The 23,580-nt window shown below is 44.4% G+C and overlaps 1 protein-coding gene across 2 annotated transcripts in view; it reads left to right on the forward strand.

Moving 5' to 3' along the window:
- Nucleotides 1–23,580, forward strand: part of PGGT1B (protein geranylgeranyltransferase type I subunit beta) — a 605,666-nt gene that overhangs the window by 453,296 nt on the left and 128,790 nt on the right. For both annotated transcript variants that reach the window (XM_069625517.1, XM_069625518.1), the window contains one exon: nucleotides 20,499–20,683. In XM_069625517.1, the coding sequence (XP_069481618.1) occupies nucleotides 20,499–20,683 (185 nt within the window). The remainder of the gene's footprint in view (nucleotides 1–20,498; nucleotides 20,684–23,580) is intronic.

Genomic DNA, 23,580 nt, shown 5'->3' on the forward strand with positions numbered 1-23,580 from the left:
TCCAGATCCGCTCCTTGTGCAGGAAATTTTAACCCTGCTAGAGAAAGGTGCAATAGAACATGTACCTGTAGCAGAAAGGAACAAGGGTTGGTACTCCCCTTACTTTCTCATTCCAAAGAAGTACAGAGGACTGAGACCCATCTTGGATTTAGGAAGCTTGAACAAGTTCCTCAGGAAGTACAAGTTCAAGATGGTAACCCTTTCTCAGATCCTTCAGGCTCTCCAACTCCAAGACTGGTTAGTATCATTGGACCTTCAGGATGCTTACTTTCATGTGCCAATCCATTTCAAGAACACAAAGTACCTGAGGTTTGTGGTTGGCGGCTCTCACTATCGGTTTCGAGTTCTGCCATTCAGGTTGACCTCCGTCCCAAGGGTTTTCACCCAACTGATGGCGGTGGTGGCAGCGAGTCTCAGGAGAGGGGGGATTCATGTCTACCCATACCTGGACGATTGGTTGATCAGGGCTCGTTCCCCCGAACAAGCTCAGGAACATCTCTCAATCACCTGCCACTCCCTTCACAGATTGGGCTTCTCCCTCAATTACAAGAAGTCCCATATGGTACCATTCCAAAGACTCCAATTTATCGGAGCAGTCCGGGATACTTTCAGCAGGGAAAGCCTTGACTCCCAAGATGAGAATTCACCACATTTTGCAGATGGTAACAAAGTTCCAAAATGCCCAGCATCTGCCAGCCTTCTGTTTTCGTAGGTTGCTCTGCCTCATGGCATCCTGCATTTTTCTAGTGCCAGTGGCTTGATTGAGAATGAGATCTCTTCATTGGGCCCTCAGGACTCAGTGGTCCCAATTCTCGGGAATATGTCAGATCTTCTGCAGGTTCCAAGCACAGTCCAGGACCTTCTATGGTGGGCTTGCAACAATATTCTCAGGGGAGAATCTTTTTGGCAACCATGGCCGGAGATGACAGTAGTGACTGACGCCTCACTCACTGGGTGGGGAGCCCATACCAACAATCTGACAATCCGCGATCGTTGTTCTCCATCGGTGTCCAAACTACACATCAACTTTCTGGAGCTGAGGGTGATCAAACTAGCGCTGAAGGCCTTTTTGCCCTCTGTACGGGGAAGGAATGTCCGGATAATGACAACACAGTGGTCATGCACTACCTCAACAAGAGAGGTGGCGTAGGGTCACTACCACTGTGCAGCGAGGCAATGCAGCTCTGATTCCTGGCAATATGAGAAGGAATCTCTCTGTCGGCAGTTCACCTAGCCGGAGAGCAGAACACACTGGTGGACGCTCTGAGCATGCAGATCACAGTATCCCACGAGTGGGAACTAGCTCAGGAAGTCCTTCAAAAGATCTTCACCCTTTGGGGAACCCCTCAGGTGGATCCGTTTGTGACCTCGGTCAACCGAAAGTGCGATCAGTACTGCGCAAGGAAATTTCCCCCAAGAGGCGCTCTAGGAGATGCATTTCATAGTGGACTGGGAATTTCCACTTCTGTACGCGTTTCCGCCAGTCACAGTGATTCCTCACGTAATCAGGAGGTTGAGAAAGTTCAGGAAAACCATGATCCTAATTGCCCCGGATTGGGCCAGGTGGACGTGGTACTTCGGACCTTCTGTAAATGTCCATCTGACCTCCAATACGTCTTCCACAAAGTGAGGATCTTCTCTCGCAAGTGGAAGGTGGGGTTCTCCATCCAGAGGTCAGGACACTCCACCTTCACGCATGGTTTCTGAGAGGTTAAGATATAAGGATTTGGGTCCTCCCGCTCGACGTAGTGGAGATTTTGCTTTCGGCCAGAAGTCCAGCAACTAAATCCTTGTACCGGTGTCATTGGAATAAGTTCAGTAACTGGCGCAAAGATAAGAATGTGGACCCTTTTCAATGTGGCACTCGTACAGTGCTATCTTTTATATTACATCTGGCCTATCTGGGGCTCCAGATTAGGACAATAAAAGGATATTTGGCAGAGTTTTCTATATTCAAGCGCTCCTCGGAAGAGGTTTCCTATTTTAAGATTCCTTTTGATTATTCAGTTTTTGAAGGGGCTCACAAATGTGTACCCCTCAATGCCTTTTCATGTCCCTACTTGGGATTTGAATCTTGTGTTGAAATTCCTAACTTCTATACCTTTTTGAGCCTCTACATTCCTGTCCTTTAAGGCTTTTAACACTCAAAAACTGTCGTCCTTGTAGCCTTAACATCAGCCCGCAGGGTTGGTGAATTGCATACTCTCTCATACAAACCACCGTATACTACCTTTTACAAGGATAAGGTGGTACTTGGAGTTAAAACTTCTTTCTTGCTGAAAGTAGTTTCTGACTTTCATTTGTCACAAGAAATCCCAGTTCTATCCTCCTCATTTGGGCAAAGAGGAGAGATTACACAGACTGGACCCAAAAAGGGCTCTGAGTTTTTATATATCGAGAATGACAAGGTTGCGCCAGGATGACCATCTTTTTGTGGGTTACACCGGCCATAAACTGGGATTAGCGGTGACAAAACAAACTATATCCCACTGGATTACTTTGGCTATAGTAGAGTGCTACAGATTAGCTGGGAAAAACCCACCAGTGGGACTTTGTGCCCATTCCACAACGGGTATGGCTACTTCTGTGGCTCTGAAGAGGGGAGTCCCTGTAATTGATATTTGTTCAGCTGCAACATGGGCATCAATGCACACTTTTGTTAAGCATTATTGCTTAGATGCCTCTTCTTCCCAGGAAGGTCTGTTTGCAAAAGCTGTACTTCATTCCGCACATGATAAAAATAATTAGTACTCCCACCTCCAAATTTTACTACTGCTATGGGAGTCTATCATAGATGAGGAATATGTGGGGGGACGCAATCCATTCGAAGAACAAATTACTTACCAACTCTAACGTTCTTTCAACTGGATGTTCCTTCCACGTATTCCTCATCGCCCCTCCCATCCTACCCCACAGTACAGTTTGTTATTTACACTTCTCGTTCACGAAGAGCTTACAGTCTGAGGCACGTCTGGGTGTTCCTCGAATAATAACACGCAAAAAACAGAACAGAAGCCAACAGGCACGGCACAAGCTACTTCTAAGACTGGTGACGTAGACACGCTATGGAGACCGTCGAGGGACATCGACGCCACGACTCGTGCGCACAGCGCCTTCTGCCGGAAAAATAAAATCCGAAGCAGCGAAGCTGGTGAGATACGAATATCATAGATGAGGAATACGTGGGAGGAACATCCATCCAGTCGAAAGAAGGTTACGGTTGGTAAGTAACTTGTTCTTCTGGCATGAGTCTTTCTTTACAATTGGTTGAAACAACCAGCCTTGAGCATATTCATGACACATTAGCAACGCTCTGTGAGGACAGATTTGACTTGAACTATGGAGTGTGGGTACCTCTGTGTAGAATTCAGAGGCGCGACTTGTTCTCGTATCTATGCTTCATTGTGATGTTTACTGCCCCGATGAGGATCTTTTAGAGGTTGAAACACGCGCCGGCTGGCTATGTGGAACAATCCATGAATGTGATTTACTTTTTTTACAGCTTTATGGTTGGTACCACAAGGTCTGAAATGTAGACGTGATTTAAAGAGTTAAGGTGCACGTGTAACAATGCCTATAAGTTTAGTGTGTCTGATTGGTCAACACTGGGATGAGGTCCAGAGCAAATATCTGTGCTTGTACCCTCTGAATAAAGTTGTAATCTTGTTATCTTGGAAGAGAAATAATTTGGTAGTTAGCGGAAATCGATAATAGCCCATTTTGGTTACATTGTGGAGCATACACTCAAACAGGGACCAGAGGGAAGCAGAGCTGGCATTAAATCTAGGGAACTCTCTCAGCTGAAGACAGAATGCCAGAGTGGAGAAAGAGTGAAGGGGGCAGAGGGAGAGGGAGATTGAGATGGATGCAGCACGTCAGGCAGCAATGACTGCAGTAACAATCCCAGAGGTGGAATTCAGAGACAGATTAGATCCCGAAACGCTAAATTCTGGGACTTTGAAGGCCTCATTCCTCACATAATTGAGTGACACGGAAGTGGGAAATGGTAATGTCCCTCCCTGTTGGGAGTAAACTTTTTTAGAGCTACTGGAAAAAAGGACCAAATGCACTACATACTGGTATTTGTGGTTGGAGTTCCCAGCTACACATCGAGATTCAAAGGAGAACCGTTGCTTGCTTGGAATTGGAGTCGAAGTTCCCAGATGTTCAAGAGACTGCAAGGAGAACCTTTGCCTTGGAGGAATGGAATTTCATGTCCACAGGCAAATCTGATATAAAAACTGAATGGCTAACCATTGTGTGTTGTGATTTTGAAGTTTAAGTTCCAGACTCCTTTGATAAAAACTCCTGGAAAACTCTGGCTATTGACCAGGCGAAGTTGTGAGTTCAGACCACTTGACAAATCAACCTTTTTGGTCTGGTCTCATGCCTAGTTTAAATGAATTGTTCAGGTGGCATCATAAATGAGTCTCTGGATTGTGAACCTCTCAGAGCTTCCTGTTGCTCTTTTACAGTCCTCCTGATTGGTGTTATTATGTAGTAAAGGATCTGATTGGTTATTGCCTGGCTTCTACATGTTCCCCAAAGAGATCGTTTGTTTTGCCTCGTGTGCTTTCTTCCTTCTGATAACTTCCCTCAGCCAGGGCCAATTATTAGGCATCTCTTAACTGTGTGCAGTTATCAATGTTAAGGCGTGATCTTAAAGGGCCTGTTCGTCTTTTGGGTGTTAAACAGAAGTAGTGTTGTGATGTGTGACACTTTCAAGGGAATAGTGAATGAATTTGCTCTTCCAATTTGTGTCTGTGAAGGAAGATGTTACAGTTGCAAGCAATCGGGCTGGATTCATCATTAATCGCACAGCGGATCCCTGGTCGCTTTCTCCATGAATGACATTGCTGGCACGTAAACTACTAATCATTTTACTAGTATTGGTCACTGAATACCATGAACATATACTGGAAGCTTTCTCTAATATTTAATTGAGGCCCAAAACAGGAAGCGGTCTGGTTTTTCAATGACTTTTTCTGGTAGGTGGGTGGTAACACAAAGCAGTGGTGTGGGCTGGGCTGGGAGCAGAGGAGAGGCTCTGGGAAATTTCCCTTTTTGCTTCTTCAGTTAGCACTTCACATGTGGGTGTGCATCCTTGGTCTCCCAAGGCCCTATGTTTCTTTGTGTTGGTGTTTAATGTGCCTTCATCATAGGCTATATCTTCCATATATAGACTATATCAGAGTTATGAGATATTAACAAGGATTGAATGCTTTCACTGAGGCATTTGAGGCTGCTCTTCGCATAATATTGCATCCCCTGTGTATGCAAGTCTGGATGCTGCTTGTTTTGACAGGGGTTCACTATGTATATGAATGATATTCTCTTTATTGGAAAATAGTGATTCCAACTTAGGGTCCATCATGTCAAATGTGGGCATTTTTTTTGCAAGTTCTCTGGACTGAGAGTTAGTTGATCAGTCTGGTCTGGTTCCTCTTATTTTGGTGACACCAGTGCTTGCAGGGCTTGAAGGCTTCCACTGTGCCACTGATGACCAATTATATCTTGGTGTGACGGTTAATACCAAATACCTAATTGTGACAAAACCTGAGGCAGTATTTGGAAATATACACACTGAGGTCAACCATGTGAAATGATTCCTTATCTCCATGATTAGTAGGATCTCCCTACTAAACATTTTTGTTGTTGGGGTGGGTTTTGATATTTCTGGAAGCTGTGTTGGGGCCTGGCTAAGCTAAAAGGATGCAGTATTGGATGATCAGAAACCTATCCACAAGGTAAGCCAGCAGCTCCGGACATTAAACCACAGCACTTGGAAGCCCAGACCCAGTTTGCTTCATGCTGGGTTATGCTGCATTGGTTAAAGCCTCAGAGTGTGGAGTTAAGTGGAACGAACCCGGCCAGGCTGGAATCAATTCTTGACACGGTTATATGGAGCAGTGGAAGTTTAACTTAGTCCTGGCCACTGATTTAACATGATGTACGATTGATTGCAATGAGTGTAGGTATTCATCAGCCATGTGCTCACAGTGTCAGCTTGCAAAGAAAATTGAGCCCCGAATGGTTGGGTGCATAAAGATCCCATGAGAGAAGGCTGCCTTTAAATTTGCCATTTGATTTGCTTCCCATTTGATAGTTTGTGTTGCTGCCGGGTTTACAAGATAAAATGGGTTTCGTCCAAATCAAGGGCCAATAATAATAATAAAAATGTGTTGGGCCTAAATGACTATCATTGCCTTTCCTAAGTGTTCACTGTAACAGACGTAGGAGTTTGTTTGTTACATGCACTAGTCCAGGAGGTGGAGGCTAACCTCACCTCTAGGGTCCATGAGAGATGAGAAAGGATATTTCCCAAATGTATACCGATGATCAGCAGCATTGTGTGAGCTTTCTGGAGACATATCAGTGAACTTAGGGTTTACGTTAATATGGTGTACAACATTCAACAGCCTCTATTACGTGCATGTATGGATCAACGTATTTGATGTAGTTTGTGAGGGTTACTACTAAAGGACACGTTTCTCCACATGATGTGGTTGTGCCCGATAATTTTACCCTTCTGGCAGGAATAGTCTCTCTGGCTAATATGATAGGTAGACGGCTGCTAGTCTCTCTTTCTCAGGTATGTCGGGAATAAAGGGTGACATTATTATTATTAGTTATGTTGATTACTAAGTGATTTAATTTGTAAATGCCATCTGTTAGGACAGTTTTTTCTGAAGTCCAACTAAGGGCTTAGCAAAACCATCCAACTGAGATAGTACTAGACTCCACTCTTAGTATAAGGCTGTAACACCCAGTATATGGTAGCGTAGACAGAGCAGCCAGGCTTATCTTAGGAAGGGACAAAGAACCTGTAGTGTACCAAGGGTTTGAAAAATCTGAAAAGGGCAGGGAAACTCTAGCCTCTGGACCAGAGTATTACAATTGCATAGAACAACAGAAAGATTGTCCAGAGAAACAAATCAATTTGAAAAAATGTGTATCAAAATTTATTGAAAGTGATTCCAACAATTTAAACAATGGTGAGTCAATCACAAATAATTAAACACTGACCACTTTAATACAACAAAACAGCAGCAACCGTATGCCTAAAGTCGGCTAAAACATTGTCACACATACTTGCCATTCATAGTGCACTCATTCAAACCCAACTCAACATACCGTGACATACATCCAAAAGCTTAAAAGACAAAAGAATCATGCTAAAAAACCTGTGGGGAGAAGGAATTCATAACTGGTCCCCATCAAACAGACATAATTTTTATATTTATAATCAATAGAATTAATTAATAAATTATCTATTGTCAGGGTGGATCAGAAGGAAAAGTGCAAAAAAGATCACATCCCTATAGGGTATATCTCTCTATATGTATACCAAGGGTTCAACAGAACACTTATAACCAGAAGTAGTATAAATACAGTTAGGCCAAGTTAAGTCTTGAGGTAAGTCCTTTGTCATAGAGTCATGAACAGATTATAAAAACACAACATAATGATTGAAGATATACAGACCAAAGCATAAACCTTGTTTAGAAAACTAACAGTATTTCTAGGCATGTCAGACCTTATCGGAAAACACATTTAGTATAGGACACACCTATTAATGGGGAGTAAAACCATAAGTTACTTTCGAATGTATTGTGTCCTCCCATATATTCCTCATCTTGTGATAATTCGTTATCGCCAGCTTCGCTGCTTTGGAAAAAAATAATTCTGCAGAGGGCGCTGTGCTCGAGGCCGTGGCGTCGATTGTCCTTCGACGGGCTCCGTACCGTGTTGACGTCACTGATGGTTATAAGTAGCTCAAGCCGCGCCCGTTGGCTTCAGTTCCGTTTTTCCGATTGCTTCACTCTCGTGAACGGCGTGCTTTGAGATTTTCTGTCAGAAAATGTCTTCTTCATCAACCGCTTCGACTCCCAAAACTGGGTTTAAGAAGTGTATCGACTGCGGGTCGAAGATGTCTATCACTGATCCTCACTGTATCAGTCTTTGGTGTCTGGGTTCAGACCCTCGAACCGGCGACTGTGGATCCTGTCAGTGAATGACGGAGAAGGCCCTCCGTGAGAGGAAAAGTAAGTTAGTGGTGGGGCGGGAGGCGTCGAAAGGCACTTCGAAAGCCTTATTTAAAAAAACATAAGAAATCGTCCGATTCAAAGCAGTTCGAGACGATCTTCGTCTTCTAAAAAGCTAAAAAGGAGACATAGATCTCCATCGTCATCATCCGATACATCGACGGAATTGGTTCGATGTCTAACAAGATCGGATTCCCCTTCAAAATGGAAGAGCTTCAGAAGAACAATGATGCAGGTCTTTGAAAACGCAGCCTCCACCCCCTCAAAGAAACCTCACAAAAGCCAGACCCCGGTCGCTCCACAGGACGACACAGGGAAGTCGGGAACTATGGCGGTAAAACCCAGTAGTACCCATAAATCTCGAGTCGACAAATCGAGAGATCCTCGAGGTTCGAGTGTTTCTCCGATCCCTCATAAAAGGCAGAAGCTGTCGAAGTCGAGTGCAACTTCGTTGGCGCCGACAGCTTCGACAACGAAGCATATATTATCCTCAACGCCTTTATCGATGGCTTTGTTGAGTGTGTCGAAGGTTCCTTCGACCCCTTCGAAGAAAACACCTATTCATTTGACGAAAAAATCAAGAGGAAGAGAGGTTTACACCTTTACCCAAATCAGATTTTTTTGTAGGTCCAGGTCTTCAATTTTTGAAGAATCTGGCTCAGAGGATGAAGATGTTGTCACTCCTTTTGGAGTAAAATATGGCACTAGACAAGTTCCAGAGGAACTTATAAACCCTGAAACTAAAACGAGACCTATGTGAAACTGCATTCTGCTAGTGGTGTTGACACATCACCTGAATTGGAGTTTGCTGCACCTGACCCTGCAGAACATGTAGACTCGGGGTACAGGAATTTGATGAGTAGGGTGATTGAATATATGGGTTGGAAGAGCCTCCCCTACTTTTGAGCAAGATGATATGATTGACATTATAGTCTGGGGACCCCTGAAAGATCCAGTTCTCCCTTTCCATAGGGCTCTCCAAAGGACAGTTGAAAGGAACTGGGAAAAACCTGAAAGCATTGCTGCAGTAGACGGCAATCTTCCAAAGAAGTACAGAACTTCTACTTCTGATCCAGAATATCTGAATAGACACCCTACTCCAGAAAGTCTGGTTATTCAGGCTGCTACTACTTCCAGGCAGACCGCATACCCAACCCTACCTCCAGATAGGGAGGATAAAAAGTTTGATGCTTGGGCTCGTAAAGTTTTTACTTCGGGTAGCATGGCCTTGAAATCAACCAATGTCACCTGTATCCTGGCCAGGTTCACACATACCCTGTGGGAATGCATTTCGGCGGCGGCTGAACATATTCCGGAAGGTGAGGAAAGGGATGGCTTCCTGAATAGTCAATGAAGGGAAGGAGGCAATGGGGGAATGTCTCCAGTCTGGACTGGAGATCCATGGCATCAAGCACAGTGCTACGCAAATTTTCGTGGTTGAGAAAGTCGGGGTTTGCACCAGATGTGCAGACAAGACTTCTCAACATGCCTTTTGATGGCTCGAGGCTGTTTGGTAGTAAGGCTGATGAGAGCCTAGAAAAACTACAGACCTCGAAAGCGGCAGCTAAATCCCTTAGTGCCTCTGTGTGACAGCCTCAGAAACCCTATTCGGGCTCATTTTCCTGGAGGGGTCATCCTTTTCGATACTACTCCTCTGTTGGAAGAGGACAGGCGTTTCAAAGGGGCAAAAGGAATGTCACTCGTGGTGGACGAGGAAAGACTACAAAGCCATCTTCAGGAACAACATCTATGCCCTCAGCCGCTCCTGCATCCGCCTCCAAATCTCTAAGGTCTTATCGTACAAAACACCCGTGGGAGGCAGAATCTCTCAGCATCTGAAAGAATGGCGGGGCATTACTTCAGATGCTTGGGCACTGGAAACAGTAGCCCAAGGTTACGGCCTTCCCTTCCTAAAAAGACCTCACGATCATCCACTTGGAGCCAGCTCTACCAAAATTCCAGACACGATCCTTTTGCAGGAAATTATTACCCTGCTAGAGAAAGGTGCAATAGAGCATGTACCTGTAGGGGAGAGGGACAAGGGTTGTTACTTCCCTTATTTTCTCGTCCTGAAGGAGGACGGAGGACTGAGACCCATCTTGGACTTAAGAAAATTGAACAAGTTCCTCAGAAAGGACAAGTTCAAGATGGTAACCCTTTCTCAGATCCTTCCGGCTATCCAACTCCAAGACTGGTTGGTATCATTGGACCTTCAGGATGCTTATTTTCATGTGCCAATCCATCCCAAGCATAGAAAATACCTGAGGTTTGCAGTTGGCGGTTCTCGTTATCAGTTTTGTGTTCTGCCATTCGGGCTGACCTCCGCTCCGAGGGTTTTGACCAAGCTAATGGCGGTAGTGGCGAGTCTCGGGAGAGGGGGGATTCACGTCTACCTCTACCTGGACGACTGGCTGATCAAAGCACGTTCTCCAGAACAAGCTCAGGAAAATCTGTCGATTCCCCAGCCACTTCCTCCACAACCTGGGCTTCTCCCTCAATTTCAAGAAGTCCCACATGATACCATCCCAACAACTCCAGTTTACCAGAGCAGTCTTGGACACTTCCTCAGGCAAAGCCTCGCCTCCCGAGGTGAGAGCTCGCCACATCCAGCAGATGGTAACAAAATTCCAGAAAGCCCAGCATCTACCGGCCTTCGATTTTCTGAGGTTGCTCGGTCTAATGGCATCCTGTATTTTTCTGGTGCCAGAGGCCAGACTGAGAATGAGATCCCTCCAATGGGCCCTCAGAACTCAGTGGTCCCAATTCTCAGGGAATATGTTGGATCTTCTGCAAGTCCCGAGCGCAGTTGCTCAGGATCTATCATGGTGGGCTTGCAACGACAACATCCTCAAAGGAGAATCTTTTTGGCAACCATGGCCGGAGATGACAGTAGTGACGGACGCCTTACTCACGGGGTGGTGAGCTCACACCAACGATCCGACAATCAGCGGACGTTGGTCTCCATCAGAGTCCAAACTACACATCAACCTATTGGAGATGAGGGCAATCAGACTAGCGCTGAAGGCCTTCCTGCTCTCCGTACAGAGAAAGAATGTCCTGATAATGCGGACAACACAGTGGCCATGTACTACCTCAACAAAAGAGGAGGCGTAGGATCACTACCTCTGTGCACAGAGGCAATGCAGCTCTGGTTCTGGGATATACGAGAAGGAATCTCTTTATCGGCAGTTCACCTAGCTGGAGAGCAGAACACGGCGGCAGACGCTCTGAGCAGGCAGAGCACAGTCTCCCACGAGTGGAAGTTAGCTCAGGAAGTCCTTCTGGAGATCTTCGCCCCTTTGGGGAACCCCTCAAGTGGAACTGTTCGCAACCACAGTAAACCAGAAGTGCGATCAGTATTGCTCAAGGAAATTTCCCCCGAGAGGAGCTCTAGGAGATGTGTTCGTAGTGGATTGGGATTTTCCCCAGCTGTACGCGTTTCCTCCAGTCCCTGTGATTCCTCAAGTAATCAGGAGGTTGAGAAAGTTCAGGAAAACCATGATCCTAATTGCCCCGGACTGGGCCAGGAGGACGTGGTACCCGGACCTTCTGGACATGTCCATCTGCCCTCCAGTACATCTTCCACAAAGAGAGGATCTTCTCTCGCAAGAGGAAGGTCGTGTTCTCCATCCAGAGGCCGACACACTCAACCTTCATGCATGGTTTCTGAGAGGTTGAGATACAAGGATTGGGATCTTCCGGATGACGTAATGGAGATTTTGCTTTCGGCCAGGAGGCCAGCAACGAAATCCTTGTACCGGTGTCGTTGGAATAAGTTCAGTAACTGGTGCAAAGATAGGTATGTGGACCCTTTTCAATGTAGCACACCAATGGTGCTTTCTTTTCTGTTACATCTAGCCAAACTGGGGCTCCAGATCGGGACAATCAAAGGATATCTTGCTGCGCTGTCGATTTTTAAGCGCTCCTCGGAAGTAGTTTCTTACTTTAAAATACCATTAATAATACAGTTCCTGAAAGGACTTACAAATGTATATCCACCAATACCATTTCATGTTCCAACTTGGGATTTAAACTTAGTTCTTAAATTCCTGACATGTATACCATTTGAGCCTGTACACTCCTGCCCATTGAGGCTTTTAACACTAAAGACTGTTCTTCTTGTGGCATTAACATCAGCCCGCAGGGTTAGTGAACTACAGGCTCTCATGTAAACCTCCATATACCACATTTTACAAGGACAAGGTAGTTCTGAAGGTTAAACCATCTTTCTTACCGAAAGTAGTTTCCGACTTCCATTTGTTACAGAAAATTGTTTTACCAACATTCTATCCTCCTCCTCCTCATTTGGGAAAAGAAGAGGAGAGATAACATAGACTGGACCCCAAGAGGGCCTTCAGCTTTTACATTTCAAGAATGACCAAAATTATGTCAAGACAACCAACTCTTTGTGGGTTACACAGGTCGTAAATTGGGGTTAGCGGTGACAAAACAAACTATATCCCACTGGATCATTCTAGCTATATTGGAATGCTACAGATTAGCAGGAAAAGACCCACCGGATGGGCTACGTGCTCGCTCCACTAGGGGAATGGCTACTTCTGTGGCTTTGAAGAGGGGAGTCCTGGCAAAAGATATTTGCTCGGCTGCAACATGGGCATCAATGCATACTTTTATCAAGCATTACTGCTTAGATGCCTCCTCCTCCAACGAGGGGCTATTTGCCAGAGCGGTACTTCACTCTGTCCATAAAAACAAAAACTAGCACTCCCACCTCCAAATTGATCACTGCTATGGGAGTCTATCACAAGATGAGGAATACGTGGGAGGACACAATCCATTCGAAGAACAAGTCACAGCATACGCCTGGATGTTCCACAAGTATTTCCCCGGACACCAAAGACAGATACAGTGAGGATCGGTGATAGACATCTTCGACCCGCAGTCAATACACTTCTTAAACCCAGTTTTGGGAGTCGATCCGGCTGATGAAGACATTTTCTGACAGAAAATCTCAAAACGCGCCGTTCACGAAAGCGAAGCAATTGGAAAAACGGAACTGAAGCCAACGGGCACGGCTCGAGCTACTTATACCCATCAGTGACGTTGACACAGTACAGAGCCTGTCGAGGGACAATCGACGCCACAGCCTCGAGTACAGCGCCCTCTGCCGAAATGTTTTTTTTTTTCCGAAGCAGCAAAGCTGGCGATAATGAATTATCACAAGATAAGGAATACGTGGGAGGAACATCCAGCTGAAAGAATGTTGCAGTTGGTAAGTAACTTGTTCTTCTGATTAATTTCAGTAATACAGGGGTAGTAGACATTAACAGTGGTGCAGTGACACTCAGTTAAGGAATCGATTAGTAAACCAACCTGCAAGTGTTCTTTTCTAAATAGTGGAACACTCATTCAAGGGGCAGTAGAATCCTATAACCATATTCACGGTAAGTTATACTAGGTGAGTAAGACATTTTGGTGTAATGTGCACTTGCAGTTGCTTTTCAGCTCAGTGGAACACAGACTAAGGTAAGCAACAACTCATTACAATAATGTAGCATTGCACCAGTCAGACCAATGTCGGCTGCATCTACAGAACACTTTTTAAGAATGGCACACAGATATTCTAGTCATGTAAACCCTAATGTTGTAATATACTATTACAGTTGTTTTTCAGGTCATTGGAACACAGTCTAAGGTAAGCAATAACTCCAATTTATTTTAGGATGGCACACAGCTATTCAAGGTAAGTAAAACCCATATATATTTTAATTGAGCCACCAGCAACATTAAGCTAGGTATAAACCTAAGACTGTTTTACAATCTGTGTAAAACAAAACGGGAAAAGGAAGCCTCAATGTAGACTTGTTTAGACAGGCTATACAGCAGGTCAGGGGAAGCAAGACCCAGTTGGTGAACTTGTACACTAGTGTCCTGGAAGAAATAGTGAGGCCAACAGCATTACATTTGGGAAGAGGCACAACCAATTCACAGGTGAGTGAAATAGGCCTTACATATACTTTTCAGAATTGCACAACACACATTTAATGTGAGTAAGACCATTTGCAGCTGCTCACTCTGTTACCAACCAACTATTTCACAAGTAAGTACACTTTTAAACACTAGTTATATTTTTCAGGGCAGAAACCTTTTTTATCCAGTTCTTCCCTATTCTATTGCATGAATTCTGAGACAGAAGGGGGAACCTAGTGGTCCAGGTGCCAGCTATAGGCAGGGTGAGATAGGGTTCAGTTGCAGAAAGTCGGTACCTGTGGAAGTCTGTTCAAACTTGTAAGTAGTTCACTCTAGAATTAGTAAGGGTATAGGGACTTTTGACACCCTAAGAAGATTCCTGCAGGGGGCCTGGATGAGAGGACTCCCAATCACAGAGGACGACCCAATAGCTTTAGAGAAATAACGCAGGCTTAAGGTAAGTTAATACCCCAGCCAACACAGTATCTCAGCACAGAAGAAGAGCCAAAAACCTGGTCGATCGATTCCTTTGCCATGAAGACAGACGATTGGACTTTAGAAGGGATTTTACTGCAGGGATCAATGGAAAAGGCTCCAGGTAAGAGTTTCTTCGTGGCTGGATGCGGCTCTGTGGTCTTGGCCCCCTTTTCAGGAGCCAGAAGAAGACCGAATATCGCTGATTGGATTTGCGTCGCTAATCTGGTCCAGCATTCTATTGAGGGGACTTCAAGGACTGGAATCCGATCTCTCGAGGTTGTAGTGCTCGAGTGAAAAGCGAGCTAAAACATGGCGCGGGTAAGCAGCCATTTTGGACATTTGCTTCCGACCACTGTGAAAGTCTGCATTTTGCGATTAACCCCTTATAGAAGGCAAACATGATTTAGCAGCGCTAGCAGTATTCTAGTGGGAAGCGCAGGAGTTCATCGCGTAGGATAGTTTTGCATTGCTCGTTCAAGGACGAGCTACGAGAAGAGGCTGAGATAAGCAGGTGCACAGATAACTGTGCTGGGAATGGGAGCACACTAGCATGAGATGGGTTTTCCCACTGTCTGGATTTCCTCTGATGCTTGCTGTCTGTCACTCCGGCCGGAGACATTCAGTAACCTGTGGAAGGCGGAGACTGACCAAATAAGAAGAGTGTGGTAATCCGCTGAGGTAGAAGAAAAAAGGCTCACTGAGAAGGACGCTCTGTTCCGGGCCCGTTAGCTGAGGTGTTCTCTCTGCCCACCTGCAATGGGGCTTTGCAGTGTTGTGCCAGCTGAGATGGAGGTTTTCTCTACAGCTGTGCTAACGGTGATGTATTCAATTTATATTCTTGTCATTGTGTGCATCTGTATGTGATAAGTAGCATTTATTAATTTGTGTGTTAGCAACTGTGAATAAAGGGCCTGTAAAGAGCCAATTATATTCTAACTATTGGTCTAAGTTTGTGTTATTGCCTCCCTGTGTTGAAGAACTTTAACCTTGTGTAGTGGGGTATGTATTACTAATCTGAGGTCTCTACACTTTCTGGAAAGCAGAACAGAGGTCCAGCAAGATGCCACCAAAGTTTCACCTCGATTTGGAAGACCATGCACTACACAGTGGCTCGAGGTGCCACGGTATTGGGGTGTTGCAGCCCTGCAGGGTTGCAACACAACGTGGGATGGCTCAAAATGCAGTTCATGTCTAGTGGATCTCGCCAGGCTCTAGGTTGGGGTCGTCCTTTTCAGGATCCCCATGTCGATTGGAAGGAAAGGTAACAGCAGACTTTGGTTACACAGCAGAGTCTCTAGTCGCTGGAAATCGCTACGGCTGTCGTTTCTTCATCTTCCTCTTCGTTTTCGGCTCCAGTGGTCCACTTTCTCTTCAGCTTCCAGGATGGGAATTTTATGTAGGAACCCAGCCAATCAAACAGACATGCAACATTCAAACTTGAGGGGGGGTTGGCAGTCCTTTCAAGACAGCCAGCCTCCCAACTTGAACTGGATTCTCGCAGGCGGGCTGGAAAACAAAGGGGTGCAGAGTTGTGGACTCCTACCTCCCTTCCTTCACAGACACTCTGGAGCCTGGGCTGGCTTGACCGAGGTCTCCCACCGAAGATAAAAATCGCATAAACGAATTTCCCACCCTGGAGGCTCAGGGAAAAGACCAAGAATGGACAAAAAGCGCGGAAATGGCAAAAATGAAGACCGGGGCCATTTTGGTAAACTGGGCCCCCATGGTGCCTTTGCGGCAGCTGTGAAAACAGCCTGTGGTAAAGATGCATTGAATTTGTAAAAAGGTTCACTGACACCAGCCGTTTAAGGTAAGCGTGTCCCTGTAACAGAATTGTTACAGTGCTAGTGAGAAAGGGGATACATTGCATCTCCCCAGCACGCCACATAAGGTGGGGTGTGCTGGTTTTCATCTAACAATGTAGAAGGAATAGAAATATCGTTTCTACCCTTGGGAACGGTAGTTCTCGCAAGGTTAGCCAGACAAAGTGTAAGGGGAGCCCCACAGGGCAACAGGGCAACCCTGTAACAATAAAATTGTATATACCGAAAGTTGTCAAAGAGCATACAATTAAAAGGACACTATGGAGAGTCTTAAAAATGACACCCATAAAAAGAGTAAAAGGATCTGTGAGTGTGGAAAAAGGTACCCACTCACTGATGCATAGGGAAAAATAACAGTACAGCCAAAAGTTCTGGTCTCACGTGAGGTAGATTTAGCTCCGAAGTAAAAATTTTATCTAACACTGTCTTTTACATTTGCCCCCTCTGCCGGGGTCTTGCAGGATATAAAAGTGTGTATCAAATGGAAGAGGTCTGTGGACCTTCGGAGGATTTTAAATATATGCAGGGAAATTGCTAAGGCTCCCAACAAAAACAGGGACCGGCATAATAGAAGAATACACTTACAGCAGCTCTAGTGGCCTGCACCTGGTCTTCTTTGCTTGGTACTTCAGAAAGAACTAAACCCCAGGGGTTGGCACCATTGCCATCATAGTCCTCTTAATGTAGATTTTGCTTGCTACTGTGCTAGTAACTCCCCAACATGCCCCTTTCCATGTTTTACAGGTACACTGCATTAAAACCATGAATCTCTGGGCACACAGCCTTAAGCGTGCAGATTGAAAATGGGGATTTTGTTCACTTGTTTGTGCCCTGCGTCTGCAAGTGGGGACACATTTTTGAAGGTATAGACTATGGAATTTGGGGGCGGGGGGTATTACAATGGTCATATCCTCTGCATGGAATTATTTCTGGCGGGGTGTAACGCTCACCTGACTCCCATGGAGACGCTGACCAGGTCTGGACTGCTGCGGCCTCTTCTAAGGTGATGCGCAGAATTTGGAAGACCGACTGGACAGGACCCCCAAATCTCGCTTGTCTGACTCGCAGGAGAATCCTTCTGCAGATGGAGAAAGGGGATTAACTACCTGCGGAGTAGCGCGTCGGCCTCCCACTTCCCTCTTTCACTCTCCTCAGACCACCGCTGAAATTCCCCGTTAACTCTCACCTTAAGGTTTGAAAGGACGAGCTCTCCATCCTGCTTCTGGTGCAGGGGTGCGATTATATCCAGTTACTTCATTGGTGTTCGGATTGGTGAGGATCAAAGCTTACTTGACTTTCCTGGCAAGGTGCCGTAAGTATACTGTTGTAAAAGTTCAAGAGTTGGCTTCCTTTTCTATTTGCCTTTATATTCAGTAGTCTGTCTCTTATCCCTTTTATCACAGGTGCTGAGTGAAGATTTCGCGTAGAGGAAACAATTTGCTGAAGGTAAACTCAGGTGAGTTTATGATGGGTGGTTCCTTTAATGTCCTTATCTTCACCCACTAATGCTTGTCTTTTTTCCCCATAGGGGCCGGGGTACGGTACTGCCGAAGAAGCGGCGCCGACCCGAGATGAGGGAAGATTCTCCCAACAATAATCAGGTAAGTCTTATGGTGAAAATCTGGCTTTCCTCAATATGTTCCCTTTGCTCACCTTTTGTTCTTCTCTTCCCCCTTAGGCGCAGGTATGCGGCGGATCATGCAGATGGTCGCTAAGGAACACGGAGATGCCACGTGAACAGGTGAGTGGAACGCGGCGCTGCAGCGAGCAACGCGATGCGTCTTTAAAATAAATGTCTTTCCCTTAGAATCGCCGGCGTGATGACTCCGGACTCCCGGTAGAAGCAGGTAATGTTCTTCTGTTCACCTTTTCCCTTCTCTTCTTTCCTTTCAGGTGTTCCAGGATGGAGGCGGGCGTGGCTGGAGTCAGGATGCAGGGGCAGACATGGTGAGCGTCCAGCTGCTAGGTGCAGAACAAAGTGAAGCGTGAGGCGCTGTCTGGGCGTGGCTTAAATAGCCCCCAAAGTAGTTCCAGGTACGTATTCTTCCCCAGCCACGCCCGAGTGGCAAAATAGCTCCACAGGTAAAATAGTCCCTTTCAGACCTCAAAGAGGTCTGGATCTGGCAGCACGGTCTGCATCAGGTAAGTTCACATAAACACTCCCTTTATGAGCCTGGCGCCTATGGCGCCAGGACTGAGGTCCAAAATGAGCCTGGCGCCAAAGGGCCCCTACTAGGGGTTGCTGGCCTTTTCCCCGGGAACATGTCTGCTTCCGGGGACGCTGGTCCTGGACTGGTTCTCCGGGAGTAGGCATCATGACACGGGGATCCAGATAAGGTGAGTACCATGCCTTTTTACGCATGAGAATCTTGTAAATACACAAGCTTTATTATTCCTGGGTACATTTTACATTCAGGTTTAGAGCAGAGGGCAGTGCAAAGTTCAGGTTACTTGACAGAAACCAGAAGGATTCTTGTGATTTTTATCTACATGGATGTAATTGCAAGCCACCTCTGAAACAGAATGTATTTCTCTGAAGCCTTTCAAAAAAATAAACTGCACACTGATAAAAAGGAATGGTTTCTTTCCATTTAGCTTCAGAAGCACTGTGCGTGTTTTCCTAGAATTTTAGGATTGTATAATTAATAAGATGGAAAACTAAGTTGCAATTGAGAATTTCTTTTTTTTTTAAAACAAGTTATGCTTTTTTTTCCAGTGAAAGCAAACCAGTATTGCACATTTGTATTTTTCAGAGTTCCGGTGCTGTGTGCCTAATCATGCAGAGGCAGATCATTTTTACACTTCTAATTTAATTTACAGTCTAATTATAAAAACAGTGTGTAAAATGATTACTATGCACAGTCTAGTTTACATCCATTCAACCTTGCAGTCAATGGGGTACATTACTATAAATGGTCAGTGGCAGTAGAGTCTTTGCTCAAGGGTAATTGTCATTACACTGATCACAGGTGTTCTAGCCTCTCAAATCTTCAAGACTACAAATAAAACATCCAAAACCTGACTCTCAAAGTGCAAGCGCTGTTCAAAAACAAACCAATGAAAGTTACATTGGTAATGGAAATAGAAACTCAGCAAAACCTGTCCCTGTGATGATCCAGATAGGTATTTAACTTTATGTAGCGCTTCATCAATGGTTTGTCATACATCTAGGTACTGTGATCATTATACCTCAGTCGATATTCAGTTAACCAACCTCTGAAGGATGTTAGCCAATAAGATAGCTCAGCCGGTTGAGCACTCGTTGCTGCAATCTCTGTGTGATCTGTGGGTTACGGGTTCGCATCCCGGCAAGTCCAACTCAGCCTTTCATCCTTTCGAGGTCGATAAAGGAGTACTGACTTTGGTTTGGTGGTAAATGTGATAAATATGTTCTATGTACAGCGCTTTGCCAAAAGAGCTATATAAATGACCATTTGGCCACTAGATTAGATACCGAATTTAGCATGGAGCCCTTGCCTCTCTGCACTGTTGTATCATAACATTGGCATACCATTAGTTAGTAATAGCTCCAGGAAATTAGGACCTTCATTAAACATCAAAAGACAATTCTGCTATCAAATCTCCAACACACAATACAAATTCATGTATGCTTTACTATATAATTGGCTAGGTTTTAGTGATTTAAACATTTAAATATATACAGGAGAGCTCAAATGGCCAGAAGTAATGAAAGGTGTATTCTGTCACAATGCAGAAAGCTGCCGCTTAGTAATGATTTCCATATAGTTTTTTCACATGTCGGCTGGATGCTGCATACATTTTACTCTCTTGCGAAGGAGAAAAGTCATGTTTACTCTCTTAAAATCACATTTACTCTCAAAGTTTAAAAATAGAGTAAAATACTCCCACCTCAAAATCTTATCAGGAGCACTGATTTCAGTGATCGACTACTTTCATCTTGCTTTTGATCGCCTATTATTTGTGACTTTTGATGACAAGTCTTTAATGATGTTTGCCAAACTGGCTTCTCCAAGCAGCTCATCGGGTCTTCCCTTATTCTCTGATTTTGTGGATTTAAAAAATGGCAGTCTAATGCATGTAATCCTCCTCAACACAATGCTTCACTTCCAAATGATAATGCACGTTTCTCTAATATCAAGACATATAAAAAAGTGTCAGTTGGAAAATTGTTTTAATAATCTGTTATTGTGGCCCCTTTTAAATCATTTGTTTCCTATTTCATTGGATCGTGTTTTTACAGGTGGCTCCACTTTCTGTGGCATTGCATCACTTTACCTCATGGGAAAACTGGAGGAAGTGTTCTCGGAAAAGGAGCTGAACAGAATTAGAAGATGGTGTATTATGAGGCAACAAAATGGCTTCCATGGTCGACCTAATAAACCTGTTGATACGTGTTACTCTTTTTGGGTAGGAGCAACACTCAAGGTAACAATCATCTCACACAACTGATTTCATATAATATTATCAAATGATATTACAAATGGCAACGTTTATTTTGTGTTGAGAGAAATCTGTGATTGGTTAAATGACCTCACATTTCAGACAACTTTTGTCTGCCTATGGTAACAAAACCAAGCAAGCAAAGCAGGAGATGGAAGGATGGTTAAGAGTGCAAATGGGAGTGTTCGGGATGGAGAGAGGAGTAAGGCTGTGTATGAGTCAATGTTTAGTGATATTTCATGAAGAGTGGGACCTTGTCTTGTACAAGTTGTTCACTTGCTCCATAATCTTGTTGCTTTAAGTGGCCATTAAGCGTTGACAATGTGGCTACTACCAGTCTGAACATGAAGGTGTTCTTTTAGATCTATCTGGTGTTGATCAGAGCTTGACAAAAATGAAGCATTTTGAAATATGTTGGGAGAATAGACAATGTTTGGGATTCCACTCCAAAAATATGTGAAAGGTCTCTAAAGATAGCTTTGCAGTTGGTTAAGGGTTTGAGCATCTACATCTCAACCAGGAACTGCCTTCCATAAATATATTGTTAAAACAAAGATGTTCTTCCACTTTTCTTTGTGAAGGTTCAGCCTTTTATGTGTAGCGGAGTGGGAGTCACTCTGCTAAATTGATAGGTGAATGGCTGCTTTAACTCTGCAGGGAGATGTGTATTGCTACAAAATCCCCACATTATTTCTATGTGCAAGTACAAGAGTAAGGAGACATCATTGTCCCTCAACCGACGCCAAACAGTGAATGCTTGGCGGCGGCTGAGTCTGCACCTATTTGAGCTATGTTCCCCAAGAAGAATACATGTACATTACACATACTACATAGAATACATATTTCAAAAAAGGTAGCAGGCGCTCCTCTCCAGAAAGAACATGGCATGATAACCTGTTCTGAAATGAGTTTGCAGCACACGCTTTTTGCTCACTGTACCTTTCACAGATGGGGAAATATACATTTGCATATCAGTCTTTGTCCCGCCGACATGGGCAGTCGAGCACCGAAATGCTATGGCAATTCCTCTCTGAACATGTGGGCGGGACAAAGACTGATATGCAAATGTATATTTCCCCATCTGTGAAAGGTACAGTGAACAAAAAGCAGATGGCTGCGAACTCTCAAAGTGGTTAATAACCACTGAACAGGTAATCATGCCGTGTTCTTTCTAGAGAGGGGCGCCTGCTTCCTTTTTTGTATACATAGAACACACAGTTCACCGGATTTGTAAATCTAAAGGGTAAATATTGCTATGTGTTCACTTCAAAGTGTTTATTGATGTCATACAACAATTCCATGAGTGTGATTAAGTCGCATTGTATGGCACGCCATAGCACTCAAAGGGGCTCTGTGGACCAGAAAGCCCCACACTTGGTCTGAAGACCCATCTGGTAGATGAGGAATTGTCCGGAGCGTCACCCCATGCCTCAGATCATCATGCTTCATGATATCGATGGTGGATGCTGACTAGCATTTACATAGCTTGGGCAGTAGTAAGTCTTGGGGGCCCATCTGATGCATTGGCTTGCCCCAGGTCTTGGTCTTACTCAACATCCCCAGACCTTCTGGTGAGTAGCCGTCCTACGAGTCAGCAATAGGAGCCTCCCTCCTGGCCGCCAAAGCTCACCGTGTTCTGCACACATTTTACTTCCTAAAATGGGACAGAATCACAAGTGCCCTCGCGGATAATCAGGGTTCAACTCACTAGTCTTGCCCCAAATTCGAGCTGCACGCTTGAGCAGTCACGCATCAAAATGGCAGATGGGGTTTTTAAACCCTTTGTCATTGTCAGGCAGTGTTAGGGCAGTTTCTCTGAAGTCCGGCTAAGGGCTTCATAAAATCATATCTGAAGCAGTACAAAACTTGGCTATATCACCTTAGAACATTTGGTAGCGTAGACAGAGCAGCCAGGCTAATCTTAGGATGGTGAGAGGACTGTAGGAAGGTACAAAACATTGTAGCATACATATGGCCCAATAATACACTGACACACGATTAGAAAAATAATTGTTTATTTAAATACAAGTATGCCAAGATATGTTTTGGGGAAGTAAGTACTATAACATATCCTAGAAACACAATTATAAAAACCAACTCAATGCCTATGGTAAACACACCATGGTGTAGCCTTATTTAGATAACAATAAGCAGTCAAGGTGAGTCAAACCTATAACACATTCAGAATGGCATTAAGCTATTCTTGGGGAGTTAAAACCAGGTTAGGTCTACTTTCAGATTGCAAGCTATTCAAGGTTAGTAGGCCCAATTGGTCCGAATATATAGTGTTCTTCATTTAGATGCACTTAATTAGACCAACACTGTTGCAAGGATCTCTTGCAATACATGTAACTTTCTTCTTTCAAGAATGGATAGTTACGCACCAATGTTACTTTTTAGAACAGTTCAGAGGGAGTAACTTAACTTGTATACTATCTAGAGGGACCTTAAGCTACTCATGAACAAGTATGAACAATGTAAACTATTTCAGAAGTGCACTAAAGCAATTTAGGGAAAACGCAACCCAACAGGCGAGTAATTTACCATGGTCTCTTCCAACCACTCTGAGTGACTCGGGCAGGAAGGCTAGCGCAGGGGCAACGTGTTTGTCTTTGAAGCAAGACAATGTAGCACAACACAGGTTCGAATCCCGATCCTGCGCTTAGAAACCACTCATTGGTATCAACTGCATTATAAAGAACAATTATAATTGTAATTCAGTCAGGCAAGTAAGATTACTTATTTGAATTAACTCAGCAATATTACATTTTATGATGAGCAGCAGCTATTCAAGGTCAGTATAACCTACTGGTATATAAACGAATTGTACCATTTATTTTATAGGAACAGATAGTTTAACCAATGATACTCTTCAGAAGCGT

This window comes from Ambystoma mexicanum, chromosome 6p, assembly GCF_040938575.1.
Source record: "Ambystoma mexicanum isolate Mex_15411 chromosome 6p, UKY_AmexF1_1, whole genome shotgun sequence".
Lineage (NCBI taxonomy): Eukaryota > Metazoa > Chordata > Amphibia > Caudata > Ambystomatidae > Ambystoma > Ambystoma mexicanum.